The following is a 23,758-nucleotide window of genomic DNA, read 5'->3' on the forward strand; positions in this document are numbered from 1 at the left end:
ACTTAATTTTTTTTTTTTTGTTTTCAGTCATTTGACTGGTTTGATGCAGCTCTCCAAGATTCCTTATCTAGTGCTAGTCGTAGGGTATACCTCTTACATCCTACATCCCTAACAATTTGTTTTACATATTACAAACGTGGCCTGCCTACACAATTTTTTCCTTCTACCTAAGTCTGTCTCTTCGTTTAGCTATATTTTTGCAAATGCTTCTTTCTTCATCTATTTGCCGCAACACCTCTTCATTTGTCACTTTATCCACTCATCTGATTTTTAACATTCTGCTATAGCACCATATTTCAAAAGCTTCTAATCTTTTCTTCTCAGATACTCCGATCGTCCAAGTTTCACTTCCATATAAAGCGACACTTAATTAAGGCGTCTCTTAATTAAGGTATTTAAATTTTTAGTACGACCTTGTTTCATCCGATCCGAGCGAAATATTTCACTAGCAGTAACTCGCAAGCAAAGCACTTTAGAACATATGTTTATATGAACTTTTATTTTTACGGGTAGAATAGTTTATGAAAGTTCCGGAAGAACTTTATGGATACACTCTGTATATAAGGATCAGTTTTTTCCATCAAGTTCTTTCTACAAAAATAAACTTTTTCTTTGGTGAAAAATGCTATAATCAAACTGTTGTCGACATTTCTACGAATGATATTACTTTTCTGATCAAAGTACGATGCAGTACATAAGATAAGGAAAGAGTTTTTTACTCTAGTAACTCTATGATGTCCTTTTATTCATCTTGTCCTATTTATTCCTTTTTCCCTTCTCAATATTTCCTATCCTTATTTCTTCTTGTTCATCATATTGTCTTATCTCTTTCTTTCTTTTGACCCGTACGTATCCGTCCTTTTCTCTATCATATCTCTTCTTATTACTGTAGTTTATTTTTTTATCTCTTCTCCATTTTCTTTTACTTCTTTCTTCCTCCCTCCTCTTCTTTTTTAATTTTTCTTACTTCATTCTTAATCTTCATATTTTTTTTATTTTCTTGGACTACCCACTCTTTGCTTTTCTTTACCAATCGTTTTCTTCAATATGTTTGCTCTGATTTATTTTGTTGAATTTTCTTTACAATATTCCCCACCCATAAAGAAGACTCAATAGAAATTCAGTCACCACATTTAATTTCCTAGATCTTGATGTAGAAATATCCAATATGCATGCTGCATATCGATATTATTTCTATTTCTTTCTTTTGAAAAGAAAATGCAACTTCTTTTTCTTTGTTTTTTTTTTTTTTTTTTATTTATTAACTTATTTTATTTTATTTTTAATATATATATATTAAAACTCAGTATTAATACATTCGAAAACGCGTATGTTTTTATATACCTAAGATGTCACACCTGTGACAGGTAAAAACATTCTTTTTTTTTAAAACAGCGTTATTTGTTGGACATAAAAGCAACACATGCTATACTAAATATTTTACGATTCCACTTCAATGTTTCCCATATGTGTGTCCGCTATAGACTAAAGAACTACTGGGCTGATTCACGCGCGGGGAAAACGGAAAAAGGGAAAAATCGAAAAAAGGAAGAAGGGTAAAATGGAAAAAGGATAATTGGGAAAAGGAAGGAAAGGGAAATAAGGTAAAGAAAATGGGGGAAGAAAAGGGAAAGAGTGGAATACGGGAGAAATGGAGGAATGAAAAGAGGAAAATAGTTGAAAAAGAATATGATAATAATTAAAATGGGAAAAGTAAAGGGGGAAAGGTAAAAATGGAAAAGGATAAAAGGGGTAAAAGGGAAAACTTAAATTTTGTAAGTTCCGTAATGTTAATTTTGTTAATGTTTTATCAAAATTTCAATCGTGTTCATTTAATATATATATATATATACTCAAATCTAGCAATAGCGAAGCATTGCCGGGTCTTTATACATAGATGTATATATCAACTTTTGAGCTGACGGTGGTTTTAGGGTCTGGGGGATGTAAAACGCGAAGATATGTCGAAATTTTCCGAAAGTCGAATCATGGTACCCATTGCAATAATCTTATGAAATCTACATAAAATTATTTCTTGAATTAACTATTAACATAGAATTTTCTTTACCGCGATAACAGGTAAAAAATAGTGTGTCCTTTTATTGCGTAATATTTTATTTAATATTATCAAATTATCTTCAAATTAATTGAAACTATTAGTAATAATGAAGAAAGTTGTAGCTTGCAAGATAGAATTCTTCGAAAAAAAACTTTTTCATTCGTGACAAATACAGCGTTGTTCTTTTTTTTGTTTTTTTTTCACATTTGACTTTAGTTATTTCTATGTGATTGCCTGAACTTTTACAAATTACTAAATTATTAATCAGTAACAGATGTGCCAGATCACATGTTTCACTTTGCTATGACAAACAGTGACGAATGGATCCTGAAATTATTTATCTTCTTTTTACTCTCCTCCTCTCTAATTATTTCTTTATCAACCCTACTATTTCTCTTTGTTCATTTTAGTAAAGCATAGTTTGTAGTACTAATAGTTGTAACATCGAAGCTTAAATGTTACGCGTTCTCTTGTTTTATGAAAGGATGATGCATTCTCCCGTCCTGAATTGTATTTTCAGGATATTACCCCTACTACAGCACATTATAAGGGTTAAACACCACTAACCCCTACCTAACTATATATATATATTAAGATAAACTTGACATCCCGTTTTCCCTTTAATGTAGAATTACGAAAGTACAAAAGCATAGATAAATGCCTTATCTTTAACTACAGTAAGGGCTGATTACCTTTACAGACTTGTTAGATACAGTTTAGTAACCATAGTTTAACGAACCGTATTGTAATTTAGGTACTGTACTCTCTCTGTAATTCCATTTTTGTAATTTTTGATTCTATCAGGGATTAAGTAACTTATATTTTTTTTATATTGATTGGATTTTCTTTAAATATTTGAATTACTTAATTTTACATTTTATTACTTCGTTTGTTTATTTTATGGTAATTTACCGAGATAAACATAAAAGTTTATAATATGAATTTAATTTTAGCATATAAAACGAATTTCAAAGTTGACCTTTTGGATGGAAAAATTCTGTTTTATTCTTTCCAAATTATAATAAAAATATTTTTTATGAAAAAATTTGTTATGGTTTTATTTTATTTCCTAGCAAATGATTGGAGATATATGATTCCTTTTGACTTCCTATTTTTTTAAAACACCAAATCCTAAATTTTAATAGCATAAATATTTTTCTTATACAGTGTGAGTCAAACATATCGAAACCGACAACTTTAAAACCGTACCAGATAGAATTTCAACCATTTCTTCAGGGTTCTGGGGGTTGTAACTCAAACATTTTGAATGGTAACACCCTTTGTGATAAGATATTAAAGGTCTCTTTAAGACAAGAAAAATGGTATAAATTAAAAGTTCATAAGATGTCTGTATCCAAAACGGCAGCCGAATAAAGTTTGGATTTTGAAAAAAATTACATCGATAATCTAAGAAAATGTTATAGGAAATAAATTTATAAAAAACCTGATTAAATGGATATCCTACCCACTCTATAGGACATTTGTATGTGTGCCTTCTGGGTGTAGGTCCTCTTTAGCATAGCACCGGAATGTACCGATCACTAACGGAAATTCCCGATTCGTTTACATGTCTCGTGGTAGTCAATTGTATACTTGTTATATAATTATATATCGATATACGAGGTGTGTGAAAAAAGTAATGAGATTGGTAACACTGCGAGCGATCTGGCAACGCTGTGTCTACCGATCTGTGCTAGACCGGTTTGTTCATCCCTTCCACTTGCTCAGTACGAATTTCAACTCCGTTCAGCCAACACATTATTTTGGACAGCGCCGTTAGTGAAGTTGTGTGTTACGAACATGGAGCATCGGAATTTAAAGCAACGTTGTGCAATCAAATTTTGTGTTAAGCTTGAGGAATCCGCGAATGTGACCTTTGAAAGGTTGAAACAGGCCTACGAGGAACATTGCTTATCAAGAGCACAAGTTTTTCGCCAGCACAAATCATTTTTGGAAGGCCGAGAACACGTTGAAGATCAACCTCGCTCAGGTAGACATTCAACTTTAAAATCTGACGAAAATGTTGAGCGTGTGAAAGTTCTTGTGAGATCAGACCGTCGTTTAACAATAAGGATGATGAGTGAACAGTTAAATTCAAACACTTTCACCGTACATCAAATTTCGACAGACGATTTGGACATGCGTAAGGTATGTACAAAATTGATGCCGAAAAACCTCACAACGGAACAGGACAATTGAAGAAAATGTGTGCGTTGATCTTCTTAAAAGGATTGATAACGACCAAGAATTCTTCAATCGTGTGATCACAGGTGATGAATCCTGGATATTTGAGTACGATCCTGAAACAAAGCGGCAAAGCAAAGAGTGGCACACTCCGTCATCTTCTCGACCAAAAAAATGTCAATGAGCAAATCAAAGATCAAAACCGTGCCGATTTTCTTTTTTGACAGTAGGGGTATCGTACGTAAAGAATTTGTTCCTTCAGGACAAACCGTCAACCAAGCGTTTTACATAGGTTTTCTTGAAAGGCTCAGGAAAAGAGTGATTCACGTGAGACCGGAAATTGCAGACAAGCGGATGCTTCATCGTGACAATGCCCCGTGTCACACGGCCATATCCATCAGGGAATTTTTGACCTTAAAAACGCATTCCTACGGTTCCTCAACCTCCCCTATTCATCTGATGTGAGTCCTTGGGACTTTTTCCTTTTCCCGAAATTGAAACATATCTTAAAAGGACGCATTTTGGAACTCTGGAGAACATTCAAAAGACTGTGACCGACCAGTTGAAGCCTTCCAGCGCTGCTACCAGGAGTGGAAACAACGACTCCGCTTGTGTATAGCTTCCCAAGGGGAACTACTTTGAAGGGGATAATATTTTTATTTTAAAAAAATCAAAACTTTGGTAAGTAAAAAGTCAGTCTCATTACTTTTCTCACACACCTCGTTATGCTAAATATATATTATAATATATTTTTTTTTTTTATTTATGTGATAAAAAAATTGTGGTTTCTGATTACAATTGCTAATTTTTAGCAATTTTATTCAGTAAATTTTATTTAATTATCAAGCGAGTCACAATAATAAAAAACAAGATGGCTGCCATATCGATGTAGGTCTACTTTTTGCAGTAACTCGTTTGTTTGTTGTCGGATTTTTACGACTAGGTGTTGTTTTGTTCAGAAAGAAATGCTTCATAATTTTCATAATACAACACAATATGATAAATCTAATAATTCCTAAGATATTTAAGATTGAAAAATTGAAACAACAGCAACTTTGTAATTTGTCAACATATTAAAAAACCAATTTGGTTTCAGGAAAAGTATAGGGACAAGGGAAGCAATTTTAGGCCTCAGTTTAATAGTAGAAGGAAGATTAATGAAAAACAAACCAACATACTTGGCGTTTATAGACCTAGAAAAGGCATTCAATAATGTAGACTGGAATAAAATGTTCAGCATTTTTAAAAATTAGGGTTCAAATATAGAGATAGAAGAACAATTACTAACATGTACAAGAACCAAACAGCAACAGTAACAATTGAAGAACATAAGAAAGAAGCCGTAATAAGAAATGGAGTCCGACAAGGATGTTTCCTATCTCCGTTACTTTTTAATCTTTACATGGAACTAGCAGTTAATGATGTTAAACAACATTTTAGATTCGGAGTAACAGTACAAGGTGAAAAGATAAAGATGCTACGATTTGCTGATGATATAGTAATTCTAGCCGAGAGTAAAAAGGATTTAGAAGAAACAATGAACGGCATAGATGAAGTCCTACGCATGAAAATAAAGAAGAACAAAACAAAAGTAATGAAATGTAGTAGAAATAACAAAGATGGACCGCTGAATGTGAATATAGGAGGAGAAAAGATTATGGAGGTAGAAGAATTTTGTTATTTGGGAAGTAGAATTACTAAAGATGGACGAAGCAGGAGCGATATAAAATACCGAATAGCACAAGCTAAACGAGCCTTCAGTAAGAAATATAATTTGTTTACATCAAAAATTAATTTAAATGTCAGGAAAAGATTTTTGAAAGTGTATGTTTGGAGTGTCGCTTTATATGGAAGTGAAACTTGGACGATCGGAGTATCTGAGAAGAAAAGATTAGAAGCTTTTGAAATGCGGTGCTATAGGAGAATGTTAAAAATCAGACGGGTAGATAAAGTGACAAATAAAGAAGTATTGCGGCAAATAGATGAAGAAAGAAGTATTTGGAAAAATGCAGTTAAAAGAAGAGACAGACTTATAGGCCACATACTAAGGCATCCTGGAATAGTCACTTTAATATTAGAAGGACAGGTAGAAGGAAAAAATTGTGTAGGCAGGCCACTTTTGAAATATGTAAAACAAATTGTTAGGGATGTAGGATGTAGAGGGTATACTGAAACGATACGACTAGCACTAGATAGGGAATCTTGGAGAGCTGCATCAAACCAGTCAAATGACTGAAGACAAAAAAAAATTAAAAAATCCTAATTTAAAATAAAGTACAAAATTTTATTGTGTAATCTCCAACCGTTCTTGAAAAAGAATTTTTTTGTTAGAAAACACAAAATGGTGGACAGACAGTAAAATATGCCTTTTTGGATCTATGTTCACCGGACATTTTTTCTTCAGTATATTAAGTAGAATCACTTCCTAGAGTTCGGCCTCATCTTTAAAGGACATCCTGTATATACATATAAACTTCAATTTTTTTTTAAATCTTTCTTTTTTTTTTTTTGCAGGCACCATCAGGATTTGCACTGAGAAACTGTCCATGGATGACACCACATCCTTACGATTGGATTTATCAAGGACCAGCTGCTCTTATTTTATTAGTTAACTTTGTATTTCTAACAATGATTATGTGGGTAAGTAAATCAGATTTTTCTAATTTTTAATAACTTTTACTTTTAATTTTTCTTATTTTTAAATTAATCTAAAAAAAAAGTATGGATTGGGAACTTTTTAACACTTATATAATCTCCAGTATTTATCCGTTATGGTAGAAGACATTTTCAGTATTTTATTTAATTGTTTTGTAACTGGAATTTATTGTTTGTTGGGATTTTATTTTTTAAATATTTCATTCCTTTGTTTTATAATATTGAAATATTTGTTTTGTTTAATACCTAGTTAAAATATATCATATTTTGATATGTTTTGTTTTTAATAAGATTTAAAATTCTTACGTTTGTATTTTTTTTTTTTCTGTATGTAGACTTTCATCATATAATTTTACTTTGAATCAAACCTTACAAGTTTTATTTTTTAAACTTATATGTTTATTGCTCAGTTAACAGGGTTGTTATGCCAAACATAAAATAATATGTTTTTTGACTTCAACCTATTGTTTTTTTATCCCCAGATTTCTCAAAAACCTACTAAAAATATAGTTCTAGAACTTATTTTTTACTTCCTTGTATAAATAATACAATCGCGAAAAATTTCGGTTTTCAGATTTCAACGGAAATATCCGTTTGACCATCCCTAAATCCATTTTGACTAGTTTTGGCGTGACGTCTGTACGTATGTATGCAGAACCCAAAAGCAATTAGCAGTAGAATGTTGAGATTTTCGATTTAGGACTGTTGTAACATCTAGTTTTACACCTCCCCTTTTGATTGAAATCAACTGAACCAAAAGTATCCAAAAAAAGCCCAAAATCCTAAAAACGTCTGATTTTGGACTTTTTCTTAACTGCAGTGAGAAGTCCTCATTGAGAGCTTTTCAACGATATGTCTGTCATAAGTGGTACTTATTTGTATTGGTTCCAAAATTATAGCCAAATAAAATTTTAATTAATGATATTTTTGGATCTTACAAGAGGAAGATACATCGGTTCGAATCCGACTAATTTCCTGTTTTTTTTTAACTTAAATATATTGATTTATTAATAATTATTAACCTGTGATTGCAAAAACGGTTTTACAGTGAGTAATAATTCAATAATAACAATAAAAAAAAAAATATATATACATATATAAAAAAATCAGAAGTTGTTAGAAAAATAAAGTTTTGTGTACTTTTTAAAATGTTTGTATGTGATTTAATAGTCGTAAAAGGAAGTCATATGGGATCCACATCTGATTTTTTTTTATTTTCAATTTTTCAGGTCATATTTCATGATAAAGCCTCTACATTTATTCTTTAATTTTAGTCTATAAAGAATTACAGTTTGGTTTAATTTTACTGAAGGTACTGAAATCAGGAAGAAAATTTTCTCCAACCGATACTCTCTAACGATGTCGTTTCCAAATCAATGTTTATATGAACTTTCCTCTTTATTTTCACCAATAGAACGTATAGTGAAATTTTGTTAAATTTTTTCATGAATCACTCTCTATAGCCGGTAAATTAAATAAAATTAACAACATTTTTACTTCCTTGTACAAAGTAAAGGAAGTATTGTGATCGTGAAAAATTTTGGTTTTCAGATATCAACGGAAATATCAAATTTTACCATCCCTGAATTCATTTTGAATAGTTTCGGCGTGACGCCTGTACGTATATTTTATGTATGTATCTCGCATAACTCAAAAAAAATCAGCCGTAGGGTGTTCAAATTTTAGATTTAGGACAGTTGTTAACATCTAGTTGTGTACCTTTCCTTTATATTGCAATCGACTGGACTAAAAAAGCCCAAAATCAAAAAATTGAAAAATTTTAGAAAAGTCTAAAATCCAATTTTTTTTGATTTTAGACTTTTTCTTAACTGCAGTAATAAACTCTCATTGGGAGCTTTTCAACGATCTATCATAAGTGTTACTTATTTTCATTGGTTCCAGAGTTATAACCAAATAAAATTTTAAATATTTGGATTTTACAAGGGGAAGGAACATCGGTTCGAATCAGATTTCATCTCCGTTTTTTAACTTTTTTTTTAATTTAAATACAGGATCATTCACGGGAACCGGATGTTTTTGAAGTGGGTTGTACTCGGGCGTTCGTGGTGGGAGGGGCACGTGGCTGGTGTCTGACGTTTTCTTTGTTCATAGCATTTACATTTTAGTCGTTGAGATGGAGCTGTGGACGTTAGACCAACGCCTGTACGCGTATGACAGTTTTATGCGAAATGACGAATCCGTAACTGCCGTTCAGCGAGATTTCCGCCGTCAGTTTAATATCCATCGTAATGCAAGCGTCCCTTCTCGTAACACAATATTGCGACGGGTAAACAACCTTCGAACAAGCGGTTCAATATTGAAGAAAAAACCACCGGGTCCCCGACGAACTGCTAGCACTCCGGAGAACATCGAACGAGTAAGGAAAGCCATTGTCAGAAGCCCACGCCGCTCTATTCAGAGGCATTCAGCAGCGCTTCAAATGAGCACAAGTACGGTAAGACGAATTCTGCATACAGACCTGCATTTCCATCCTTACAAGATAGCCGTCGTGCAGCAGTTAAACGAGCACGATTTCACGCAGAGATTACAATTTTGTCGACAAATGCTTACCGTTTTTGAAGAAAATGAAAATTTGTTATCGTTAATGAGTGACGAAGCCCGTTTTCATCTGAATGGCTTCGTCAACAAACAGAATTGCAGGTATAGGACAGAAGAAACCCGCATCAGCTTCACGCCACTTCATAGCCCAAAGGTGTGCAATAGTCTGGTGTGCAATAGGAAAGGTCAGTGTTATTGGACCGTATTTTTTTGAAGAAAATGACGCCGCCGTAACTGTAACAGCTGATCGTTACATTGCGATGTTGAATACGTTTTCATCCCTGAGTTTCGAAACCGGGGTATCGATTTTCAAAATGTGTTATTCCAGCAGAATGGAGCTACAGCGCACACAGCGAGGGCAAAGATGGCTGTTCTCCGAAACTTGTTTCCGGGACGGATCGTTTCCAGATTCGGCGACATTCCTTGGCCCCCTCGGTCCCCCGACTTGAGTAGTTGTGATTTTTTTCTGTGGGGGTTTTTGAAATCGCATGTGTATGGCGATAAACCGCGTACTTTGGAGGACCTAAAGATCGCAATTCGTCATCACGTCACCCAGATTGATGTAGACATGCTGCAAAGGAATTGAGGCCGGTTACCGTGAAAGGCTCCAACAATGTATTTTTTTTTTTTTTTTTTTTTTTTTTTCTCTCAGCTCCCCTGTGCCGGACCGACTTGTTGTTGGTATTACGCCGCCCAGGGGAGTGTCTTTAAACTCAAATAGGCCTCCCCACCTACCGGCTATATACCGGCAAGGCAGGTCGGCCTACCGGTTAGCTCTTTTTGAGAGTTCTTTATCAATATTGGCCCCTTGGGGACCCAAAAGGGCAATACTAATACACCACGCCAGACCCAGTTCGCCGCGACGCGGTACCGGGTCCCTTCAGTATTCAGTGTGCTCTTGCCTGACTGTTACCCGTGGAGTCCTTGGTGGCTCATCAGTGCCAACACACCGCAGCATGCTGGACCTCACCAGCAAGGCTGTCCACCCAGTCCTATTCTAGCCAACACCTTGTCTTCTCTCATCGGAGTATTTCTGTAGAACGACTTGTCTAACAAAACTAGCAAAATTATTCCAGTTTGACTCGCTTCTTAGCATGTAGTCTATTGTTGTCTCTGGAGTTATACCTGTGAGTGCCTTACTATGTCTAAGTGTGTCCCACCTATTGCACTCAAAAAAGGTGTGCTCAGCATCATCTATCTCGTTGCAGTAGTTGCAAATTGGCTCTTCTCTCTTGCCTATTTTGTGCAGGTAGTTATTGAAGAAACCATGTCCTGTAAAAAACTCCAACAATGTATTGCCCAAAATGAACATCACTTGCCGGACATAATTTTTCGTTCACGTGTAAGTAACAAATGCTTTGATTTAACAAGTGTTTCAGTATCAATAAAACTTTTTTTTAAATAAATATTAAATTTTTTATGATTATTTTAAAAACATCCGGTTCCCGTAAATGACCCTGTATATTGATTTATTAATAATTATTAACCTCTGATTTTAAAAACGGTTTTACAATAAATAATAATTCAATGATAAAAAAACTATATATGAAAAAATGAGATTGTGAAATAAAATTATATGTACTTTTTAAAATGTTTATATGTGATTTAATAGGCGTACAAGGAAGTCATGAGTTGTCCACAACACCAATGCGTCTTTTGGTGTTATTCAAATTTTCGTACAATCCATAAAAAAAAAAAAATATCTAATTAGCATTTATATTAAATATTTTAGATCATTTCGTCTACGATTTCGCAGTGAGTTCCCTTTTTATTTGTAAGTTGCCGTTATCGGAGTGGTGTATATTCTCGGCCTTTCATCCAGAGGTCCGAATCAAATCCCAGTCTGGGATTTTTCATACGTTAAAAAAATCTCCATTTCATATTTCCATATATCAGCTTCGAAACTTATACGGTGAATTTATTATAAAATAAAATTAATTATTATAATTTTCCCTTTTTAAATTTATCTTTTTTATTAAAACGGTAAATAAAAATTCCCTTTTTTTGTTATTGGTTTTATCGATTTTTTTTCCCTATCTATAAAAAGCGAAGTTAATTGAGAGAAGAATAAGCGTTAATTAATAAATTATATTAAGGAGAGAATAATAATTAAATGAATTATTGTACTCTTTCTCTACCCACCTTAAATTAAAAATAATATTGATTTATTAATAAGACTGCTGTTTCTGTGTACTACTTGTAATAAAAAATGTAAAAAAAATCCTCTTATTTATGATTAAATAAAGGTAATTAAATGTCTCTAAAAACGGAAACTAAATCATTTACTTAATTCTTTTACTTCCTTTTATTAGTACCTATTTTTTTCTTTATCTTTATTTGCTTTTATTGTTAATTTTTTTTAAAGAAACTTAATGATATATATTTTTGTAATATTCTTAACAGTATTTTACTGAAAGATTTTGCCAACAATTTTTACCTTAGTATTTTTATTCTCCCGCTTGTATAGATATAGTGTAGTTGCATATTCTTTTACATAATACATTATTTGCATATTGACATATATACTGTAATGTTGCAATTAATTTTCCTTCTGAATAACAGTTTTATCGAGCGTGAAGTCCTTTGTAAGTCATTGATGCATAAACGGATAGGAAAGCTGTGTAGCACTTTGCCGGCATAATATTTCTAGAGCTATGATAAAAAAAAAGTATGGTAATCAATCAAATAATGAACTATGGTTTTTTTTTTCATTTCTCGATGTTTCACGAACCAGAACCCCCCAAAAAAACTCAAAAAAAAAATCAGGTGGGGCTGTGTCGGAGCGCACGGCCGTTGGTTAAACTTGAAACGAAACAGACCTGAACCCGGGTTTGGTCTAATGGTGAACGCGTCTTCCCAAATCAGCTGATTTGGAAGTCGAGACTTCCAGCGTTCATGTCTTAGTAAAGTCAGTTATTTTTACACGGATTTGAATACTAGATCGTGGATACCGGTGGTTCTTTGGTGGTTGGGTTTCAATTAACCATACATCTCAGGAATGGTCGAACTGAGACTGTACAAGACTACAGTTCATTTACACTCATACATACCATCCTCATTCATCCTCTGAAGTAATATCTGAATGGTAATTCCCAGAGGCTAAACAGGAAAAAGAAAGAAAAAAAGGTGCACTATTTATAACCCACCGGGTTGGTCTAATGGTGAACGCATCTTCCCAAATTAGCTGATTTGGAAGTTGACAGTAAAATCAATTATTTTATACGGATTTGAATACTAGATCGTGTGGATACCGGTGTTCTTTGGTGGTTGGGTTTCAATTAATCACACATCTAAGGAATGGTCGAACTGAGACTGTACAAGACTACACTTCATTTACATTCTCATACAATAAATTATACTCTCATAATAAATAAAAATTAAATTAAATAATCCTCTGAAGTAATACCTGAACGATAATTCCCGGAGGTTAAATAGCAAAAATAAAAGATGCACTATTATTGCGTTATATATCAAGGTCGTAAGTTATATATTATCTGTTCGTCAGTAGGAAAATCAGTAAATTTTCTTTTGGGACAAACCTCGTGTACGAAATATATTTGTTTTTTATTTCGCTTTCAGCATGCTTTTTACTTTGAAGATTTTTGGGTTTTTTTAGTAAATTTTCAATTGTCCCATTTTTTAACATTTATTTTTTACAACAAATATATCGTGACCGGACGATGATGACACAAAAACGTTTTACGCCCCCAATAATTAAAAAATAGAAAACAATTAGGGGGTAAGCTTCAAAATTAAATAAATAAACTTCATTTACACTCATACCTATCATCCTCTGAAGTATTATCTGAAAGGTAATTACCGGAGGTTAAACAGAAAAAAAGAAAGAGAAACTGATCTTGGATGAATTTCCGTGGAGCTACAGATCGACCAGCTTATCTGTAGAGTTAAAAGGGAAAGCCACTATCGTATTTTTTGAACAGAACTGAAAATCTTCAATAAAACATTTTAGTTCTTTCATTTGGCCAACTCTACAGATAAATTATTCGGTCTGTATGTTAGCGAATCACTTTTAAGGTATCATAATGAAATAAAAACGCAACATCGACTGCGTACTAAATTTAATTTTAACATAAAACAGACACTAAATAGTACTTGAGATTTATTTCGACTAATACTCAACGAAAACTTTGTTCAATATTGATCTGTGATATGAAAAATCACTAGGCTATTTATTAACCGATTTTCAAAAATGAAATGTTCATTTTGTTCAAAATAAAAGGCTTAATATTTTAACAAATAACATAAATTTTGATAAAACCAATATTTATGGAGATATAACGGATTGAAAAATAAACATGGCCGCCATTTTGTAATTTACGAAGGTATTTAATTCCTGATTTTTTTATAATTTTAAAACTTTATTACCAAGGCGCTTCCCAAATATTAATGTAATTCGTCTATTCGAACTTGAGATATAAATTTTTATATAAAAATAATAAAGTGGCGGACAATGGGAGAACGAAGGAGAAATTGCCATTTTTCCTAAAAAATATTTTTTGTTTAATTTTACAAGTAGAATCCGAAAAAGTATAGGCAGCTAACCATTTTATAAACATATATATATATATATATATATATATATATATATATATATATAGTGTGTCCGTAAAATAATAGTGGAGTTTTAAATAGTTATAGTTTCGAAACAATAGAGTTGTAAAGAAATGAACTGTACATTAAATGAAAGAGAAATACTTCTCGGAGTTGCTTACCTGTTCAGTAGATTTCGATATATGCACTCTTAGTTGCCTTGCACATGTCAAGACGAATTCATTCTCTTTCCGTACATGACAGAGAACATAGGGCGGAAGAAGAAACAACTTCAGTGATCCTTTATTTTAAATGGTCCAAATTTGGAACTTGAACGGAATACACTTATGTTTTTACATAACCCCAAAAATAAAAATCCGTTTGGGGTAAGTTCTGGAGAGGCAATCCACCCTTTTCGTCGCCTAAGGAAATGTTCCGTTAAGAAAATTCTCCACGATTGCGGATAAAAATGTGAAGGAGTTCATTTACCAATACTGAAAAATAGAATTCTCCAGTATTTGAGGCGTTGCATACCTTTCTAATATATCCAGGAAGATTTTTACCATTATCCTGCATAGGATGGTAAGGTATGCACTACGGGTGGTTTAGTGTGTATTAAAAAATTAATATCCGCCGATCTTCATGGTGGAGTAGCAGCGTCTCAACCTTTTATCAGAAGGTCCCGGATTCGAATCCTGGTCAGGCATGGAATTTTTCATACACTACAAAATTCATTATCATCCATAACTTTATATGGGCGTAAGCCTGTTGGTATTGTACAGAGTGTCCCATATAAAACGCAACTCATCCATGAAATTTCAAAAGTCAAGCTTACTCCCCTACTCGTTACTGAAATGGACTCGTCCAACATCTGAACATCGCGGGGGCGCAGTAGAACACTACCGATAGTAACAATGCAATCATAACTTTCAGTGAATTGCTAGAGACAAGGTGGTGATTTCGCCAGAACGTGTTTTCATTGTCGAGTCGTACTTCAGTACGAAATCAGTGGTCGCAGTGCAAGATTTGTTTCGCCATAAGTACCCAGATAAACCAGCTCCAAACAAAACATCAGTATTAAGGTTAGTTGCAAAATTTAGAGAGACCGGTTCTGTTAATAACAAGGAACACAAAACATCTGCGTCAGTGTTGAATACAAATACGGTCGCTGAAATCAAAGACCGATTACCCGCCTCGCCAAATAAATCGATCAGACGTTTGTCTGCTGAAATTAATTTGTCTAAATCGACTGTTCATCGGGCGATCGAACAATCACAATTACTACCTTATCGCGTTCAAACGGTTCATCGACTTCTTGAACCCGACAAAGAAAAACGGCTACAATATTGTCAACGGTTCCGTCGATTTCTGTGCGAGGGAATTAACGTTATGGATTCGTTATTTTGCACAGATGAAGCACGGTTTCATTTGGACAGCTACGTAAACAGCCAAAACAGTAGAATTTGGAGCGCTAAAAATCCCCACGTTTATCACGAAAAACAATTACACCCGCAGAAGTCGGGCGTGTAGCGCGCGATATCGCGGAAGAAAATAATCGGTCCTATTTTTTTCGAGTACACCATTAATGCAGAACGATATCAGGATATTTTATTTCAGTTCATCGCACTCTTGGAAGAGGAAGACAGACACTGCTGGCTACAACATAACGGTGTGACATCGCACTACGCAGGTTCAACTTCTGCTTTCGTCGAGGAATTCTTTGGTAATCGTGTTATCGATCTAGAATAGTGGCCACCAAGATCTCCAGATTTGACTGCGGCGGATTTTTTTCTACGAGGTTACCTCAAAGAATAAGCCTACAGCAACAAACCACGAACACTTGAACGATTGAAAGTCAATATTGAACAAGCTGTATTAAATATCCAGCCACAAACTTTGAAAAAAGTTGCAAGTAACGCTGTAAAAAGAAGTGAAGCTTGTATTCAAGAAGATGGCGGCCACTTCCAATATTTACTCTAAATGTAAGGTAATGGATGGTAATAATAAAAATTACATTTACATTTACACATGCCTTTTTATTATTTCAATACCTACCAATATAAGGTTGGGTTGTGTTTTATATGGGACATCCTGTATAAATAAATAAATTATTATTAATTTATTTACTTGTTTTTCCCCCAGCATCAACTGATGATGATTGTTTAACAATCGAAATAACCATCTTGGGATTAAATTTATGTTTTTAATGGGATTTTTACCATCAATCTTGTTTTCTCAATTTATTTTAATAACCGGTTTAATTTGACTTAAAAATATTAATATATTTTATGAATAAATTTACTAAAATTTTATAAAATTCGAACGAATCACTTGTAAAAAATAAAAACATGAAATTTAGAAATTTTAATATCCTTTTTCCCCTTTGTCTTAGAGGTGAAATCATTCGAAAATAAAAATATTTTAGAAGTATAATAAAACCTCAGATCATTAGTATACTTAAAAGAAAGGATTATAATGACGAGAATAATGTAAAACGTGATAAAGTTCTTTTAGAAAAAAGATATTAAAAAACTAAAAGAAAAAGTAATAAAAAAAAGAAGAAGAAATAAATAAGTAAAAATGAGGGGTATAGAAAGAAAAAAACGGATTAGTGTGAATGTTTTGATTGGTTTCATCTATAGAAAAGAGTAAAAGAACTGAAAGAAAAATATCGGAGAATTGAAAGAAGTTCACTAATCAGAACTACCTCTATGGATACATTACTTACAAAGAGGTATAAATTAGATATTTACATTTACAAAGAGTATAAATAGATTAATATTCTATATATACATTTTGTACTTTATTTTTTTATACTTCTTTGCATATATAAATTTTTATCTTGTTTCTTTCTGGAGTTTATACTTCTACTAAATATAGTGACTCTAAATTGCACGGTAATCTCTCGAGAGATGATTCTATAGCCAAAAATAAGAAAATATTAATATAAACATAGGTCAAAAAACGGTTCGTTAGAGAGTTTCGGCTCGCGAAACAGTTAGCCCTGCTTTTTGCTCCCTGTATAAAATTAAACCATAAAACTTCACTATGCAAAAATTTCACTATTTTGTTACTTTGTATAGTAAATGTTTCATCGAAATTTTGTTTGATATTTTATAAATATATTAGAGATTTCAATATATGATGTTATATTTTGAAATTCAAATTAATCTTCTAATTAAACTCATGCGATGTGTGATAATAATTTGATTAAAGTATGACTAAAAAATATAAAGCAAGTTTTTAAAAATTATGAAAATGTTATATAATATTATTTAGGTTTAGAATAAAATAACTTTGTTAATTTACCAATAAACAAATAAAAATTTCTAATTAACTTTGTAGAGAATTTAATTCTGAGAAAATTGATGTAAATAATGTCTATATATCTAAGACAAACTTATTGTACATAATCATGTCCGAGCATAGTGGAAATTTCCATATTTTTTCTGGATAATCGTTAAAAACATATGTATGTAAGTATTTGTATCGCACTGATTTTGGTCTTATACCATAGGATTGTCCAAACAATTTTTTTCCAAATTTGGCTCAAATATTTCTATAATTGGGATTGGTTTTCTTGGCATTTCTCCCGCCACCACCCCATTCGGTCGCCCTAAAGCATAAGACCGAATATCTATGCCACAAACGGCTACTGAGCCTCGAAACAGTTTAGCGACTAATTAGCTCCTTAAGCTAACCTAAAAGCGTGAGCGAAATAAGCGTGCTACCGCTCACACTTGTCATATATTACTAAAATGGGTAGACGCACCCCGTCAACTACTAAAACATATATGACTATCAATAATTAAATTTATCTCGTCAAAGACAGCAATTCACTGCAACGTCTAGGCCGCTGAATGCCAGCAAGTACCTGTCCATCATTAAAGCGCTTGGAACCTTAATCTGGCTGGTAGCCAGCCATATCACTCGGTTAGCTTCCTATAGCAGTGCAGTAGGAGTCTTTTACCTTAGGTAAACTATTGATGTCGGTTGAACAAAGCAACCGCATCAAGGAACTCCCAATGCGGCTCTCGCCACATTGACTCGGCGCTTGTGAGTGGCCAATTTTCCTCTTAACTTCTTAGTTCCAGGGTGGCCTGAATTCTGGCCAACCCAAGAGCTGGACAGTCGAACATCATGTGTTCATTCGAATGGACCTACCTGCAGATGCACAGCTCATAAGCTGCCAGGCGAAACCGAAACAAATATTGGTTTAAATTTACATGGTTGAAGAGCACTCGGGCTCCCGTTGTCTTAAAAATGAAGGAGATGCATACCATTCCCCCAGATGCTGTATAAATCTATATGTTGGATATTAATCATAAAATATTTTTGTCAAAATTCGTTAAGAGAATGGAGGGATAGAACGAAAAAAACAATTTTGATCTTCTGCACAGAAATTTTAAAGAAAACTTTGTTAAAATATATTTGTTATCGATAATGCGACAAAAATCCGCCGCTACATATACAGAATGATTCACAAAGAATGAAATAAATTTTCAGGACGTGTTCTATTGGTGAAAATAAAGAAGAAAGTTCATATAAACATAAATTTGGACATGTTTGTTACCGAGTATTTACTGGTAAAAAGTTTTACCCTCATTTCACCCTTCAGTAAAATCAAGGCAAACTGTATATTTTAGAATCAAAATTAAACGATAAATTTAGTAGTTTATATAAAATCTGAAGTTAAAAATTGAAAAAAATATTGCCCAGAATTGTAATATTTAGTAGTTTACAAAAAATCTATTAGGTGAAAATCTCCGGCCTCCGTGACGCAAGTGATAGCGTCTTGGCCTTTCATCCGGAGGTCCCGGGTTCGAATTCCGGTCAGGCATGGCATTTTCACACGCTACAAAATTCCATTTCCATATCCAACCCACAAGCTTATGTTGCGATATCATCAAGCAAAAAAAAAAATTGTTGTACAAGAAGACATTATTTTATGTTTCACATAAAAAAAAATCCCTTTTGGCACGCCAGAAGGCGAAGGTAGATATCACCGATGCTAAGTAGGGGATAAAAAAGATTTCCACCTTAAAATTAACAAAAATTTCAAATTTACTCAATACGACAATGGTTGCATGTGAAAAAATGTTTCACAAGTTTAGCATTCGACAAGCCCCATCTTCTTACATTCCAGAAATATTTTGGTTATTCCTTGCCGTAAGGGTAGGTCATATCAGAAATTACAAGGTGTCCCATATAAAACGCAACCCAACCTTAAATTGGTAGGTATTGAAATAATTTAAAGGCATGTGTAAATGTAAATGTAATTTTTATTATATACCATCCATTACCTTACATTTAGAGTAAATGTTAGAAGTGGCCGCTATCTTCTTGAATACAAGCTTCAATTCTTTTTACTGCGTTTCTTGCAACTTTTTTCAAAGTTTGTGGCTGGATATTTAATACAGCTTGTTCAATATTGACTTTCAATGATTCAAGTGTTCGTGGTTTGTTGCTGTAGGCTTTTTCTTTGAGGTAACCCCATAGAAAAAAATCCGCCGCAGTCAGATCTGGAGATCTTGCTAGCCACAAGCCCCGACCGATAACACGATTACCGAAGAATTCCTCGACGAAATCAGAAGTTGAACCTGCGTAGTGCGATGTCGCACCGTCATGTTGTGTAGCAAGCAGTGTCTGTCTTCCTCTTCCAAGAGTGCGATGAACTGAAATAAAATATCCTGATATAATTCTGCATTAATGGTGCGCTCGAAAAAAAGTAGGACCGACTATTTTCTTCCGCGAATCGCGCACCGCACGCCCGACTTCTGCGGGTATAATTGTTTTTTGTGATAAACGTGGGGATTTTCAGCGCTCCAAATTCTACTGTTTTGGCTGTTTACGTAGCCATCCAAATGAAACCGCGCTTCATCTGTGAAAAATAACGAATCCATAACGTTAATTCCCTCACACAGAAATCGACGGAACCGTTGACAATATTGTAGCCGTTTTTCTTTGTCGGGCTCAAGAAGTCGATGAACCGTTTGAACGCGATAAGGTCGTAATTGTAATCGTTTGGTCGCCCGATGAACAGTCGATTTAAAAAAATTAATTTCAGCAGACAAACGTCTGATCGATTTATTTGGCGAGGCGAGTAATCGGTCTTTGATTTCAGTGACCGTATCTGTATTCAACACTGACGCAGATCTTTTGTGTTCCTTGTTATTAACACAACCGGTCTCTCTAAATTTTGCGACTGACCTTAATACTGATGTTTTGTTAGGAGCTGGTTTATCTGGGTACTTATGGCGAAACAAATCTTGCACTGCAACAGCTGATTTCGTACTGAAGTACGACTAGACAATGAAAACACGTTCATCTAGCAAAAACACCATGTTGTGTCTAGCAATACATTGAACGTTATAATCGCATTGTTGTTACTATCGGTAGTGTTCTACTGCGTCGCCGCGATGTTCAGATGTTGGACGAGTCCATTTCAGTAACGAGTAGAGGAGTAAGCTTGACTTTTGAAATTTCATGGATGAGTGATTGATGGGTTGCGTTTTATATGGAACACCCTGTATTTCAGATAGAAATTGTCGGTAATGTTTAGAGGACTAACGACCACATTAAACCGATTCGATATTGTGCCTATTAAGGGAGGTAGATTCTTTTATGTATTCGAAACCCCATTTATTCCACCCCCTGGGCCAATCGGTGATAATCAATAAAATGTACTTAGGTAAGTATTAGGTCCTTATACAAATAACAGTAGGAACGTTAAACGAATTTTATATTTTACTTAATAAGAAAGTTATAGCGTTTTTTTTTTTTTTGTTTTTTTTGTTTTTATGTTTTGGTGATTCCTTTTAGTAAGGGTTGGTCATATCAAAAATTGTTTCAAACAAAAGATTTAGGTAATTTTTAGAAGACTAACGACCACTTAAAACCGATTAAATACTATGCTTATTAAGGAAGGTTTGATTTTTTTTGTCTTCAAAACCACATTTTTTCCACTTCCTGGTCCAATGGTTAATGATATCTAAAAACTTTACCGAGTTAGGTTTTAGACCCATATCCAAAGAATAGTAGGAACTTTAAACAAATTCAATATTTTACTTAATAACAAAGTTATAGCAATATATTTTTTCCGAAAAAGTCCCCATTTCCACCCCCACGGTCCGATTTTTGCCGTTAACGAACTCGACCAAGATTTTGGGACGAGTTACTTTTAAGGAACAATTTGAAATTGATTGATGCAAAATTACGATAGTTATCGTGTCCACAAGCAAGTGAAATAAATATATAAACTTTTAAGCTGACGGTGGTTTTGGAGTCTGGGAGATGTGAAACGCGAAGATATGTCGAAATTTTCCGGAATTTGAATCATGATACCCATTACAACAGGTAGCTTTCTTATGAAATCTAACTAAAACAATCTTAAATGGGTAATAAACGCATAAAAGTTTTAAATAATAAGATTTCTCGAAAATTACTAAAAATACAGTTCTAGGAACTATTTTTTTTTTTTTTTTTTTTTTTTTTTTATGTTTTAGGTAAGATTTTATATAAAACTAATAAAATGTAACCCCTAATTTGTGTTCCTCTGGCTTACTTTTACCGAAAGCGAAGAAATCAGGGCGAAAACTTTCGCCAGCCGACAATCGGCAACAAATCTTTCCAAATCAATATTTATATAAACTTTCTTCTTTATTTTCACTAGTATAACTTGTTCTAAAGGTTAGTTAGATTCTTATATATATATATATATATATAATATACGCGGAACATTTTAATAAAAAATAAATTGCTTAATACAGCAACACACTAATATCAAACTTAAAACATGTAGAAAAAAATTAAAATTATAGATATAAAATAAATCTACTTATAAAAAAAGAAAATAAATGTACATTAAATTTCTTCACGAAAAAATATGTTCAGGTACACTCAAGTATATTGAAAAATTTAATCATGTAGGCACTAAAATCAGATCGTAAATAATTTATGTGCCAGTTTCACTTCCTCCTAAGTAATTCAGTTATAAATTCTCTCTACGGCATGTTGTTAAATCAGTTTATACAGTATGATTCATCATTTTCTATCTAATTTTTTTTTCTTTTTCTCTTCCATCTTTTTTCTTTATATATATGTATATATAATACGTAGATATATTAAATATTTATTACACCACCCGGGGAAATAGTATATTTCAGGATTGACAAATAGACGCATTGATATTTATGAAATCATGTTGACGTTATAATGTCATACGTCAGTAATAACAAACGTAACAAACAGTAATATAGCAGAAATGACATTGCTTAGCATTTAATACGAATTCATACGTATTAATAAACATATTATACGTGTATATATATATATATATATATATATATATATATAAACTCGAGATAGATTATATATGATTGATTATATATATATAATTGCTTGATTATATTTGCTATATAGTTGCTTGATTATATATATATATATATATTAGAGTGGTCCAAATAGGGCAAAATTTTTGTCGAAAAACATGCACCCCCTGATTTAAAAGTACTCTCAAAAACAAAATTTTTGACTCGTTGATGAACCCTTTCCGTTCGAAAAAAGTCATCCCTCACTCCACTTGAATTTTAAAGGGGATTTAACATGGGTTTTAGGTTATTTTCAAGTCGTTACGATATAGCGCTTGCATGTTTCATCACAAAACTTCAAAAATAACGTATATAAGGGTTTTTGGGGTCGGAGAACACGAATTTGAAGTAAAAAAACTCATTTTGGCACATTGTAACTGTCAAAATCGCTGTTATTCAATTGACAACTAGCGTTTTTATGTATAAAAATCAATGGTAGATATTACAAATAACGTTAATAAGAGTTTTCGAGGTCGGAGAAGACGAATATTAAGTTAAAAACTTATTTTGACAAGTTAAAACTGTCAAAATCGCTGCCAATTAATTGACAACTAGCTTTTTTATGTAAAAAATCAATGTTAGACATTACAAACAACGTTAATTAGGGTTTTTCGGGTCGGAGAACACGAATTTGAAGTGAAAAAATTGTTTTTACACATTAAAATTGTTGAAGTCGTTGTCAATTAAAAAAACTCTCAAGGATAGATTCAAAAAGATCAACTCTCATTTTATTTTAAAAATTTTATATTCATGTATATAATTATTCAAATAATGTTGTTAAAATTTTACGATTTCTGTTTCTATTATTATATTACATTACATATGTAATGTAATTATATACATTTGGATGTTTTTTGCGATGATCATTTACAATTTGTAGTATATATTGCAATTGACTTTCATCTCTAGTGAATTTACATCTAAATTCATTCACCAACTTAACCGTTCTTTCTGAGCAGTCATTGACGACCTTTAGATTTTTAACACAATTCAAAGCAGCCAAATAATCTTCGTTTTAGCTCCACTTACATGGATCAATTTCTAGAAAGCTAGTCGCAAGTTCGAATCGTTTAAAAAAATTCAAGGACTTCGTGTTGACAAAAAAGTCGATTTCTTTGTTTAACAATTCGTTAACATTTTTAGTTTCGTAGCGTTTCGTGTGAGCAGGTTCGTTATCATAATCACAATCTTCATCTGTCGCAGATAATAAATTTTCGTAAGTTTCACCCGAAATTGCTAGTTTTTCAACCATTTTCAGTTTTAATTCAGTTGAGATGTCTTCATCAAAAAGAGCTAGCGTACCTAGCCAAAATGAGTTTTTTTTACTGCGTTCAAGCTTTAAGAGAAAAATATTTAGTCTGACGAAGATTTTAAAAAAATT

General features: G+C 33.0%; 1 protein-coding gene across 1 annotated transcript in view; it reads left to right on the forward strand.

Annotated features, from left to right (window-relative positions):
• LOC142333875 (diuretic hormone receptor-like) overlaps positions 1-23,758 on the forward strand; it is a 635,861-nt gene that overhangs the window by 566,781 nt on the left and 45,322 nt on the right. Inside the window, exon 9 of the mRNA XM_075381453.1 lies at positions 6,758-6,883. Coding sequence (XP_075237568.1) covers positions 6,758-6,883 — 126 coding nt within the window. The remainder of the gene's footprint in view (positions 1-6,757; positions 6,884-23,758) is intronic.

Source organism: Lycorma delicatula, chromosome 13 (assembly GCF_047948215.1).
Source record: "Lycorma delicatula isolate Av1 chromosome 13, ASM4794821v1, whole genome shotgun sequence".
Taxonomy (NCBI): domain Eukaryota; kingdom Metazoa; phylum Arthropoda; class Insecta; order Hemiptera; family Fulgoridae; genus Lycorma; species Lycorma delicatula.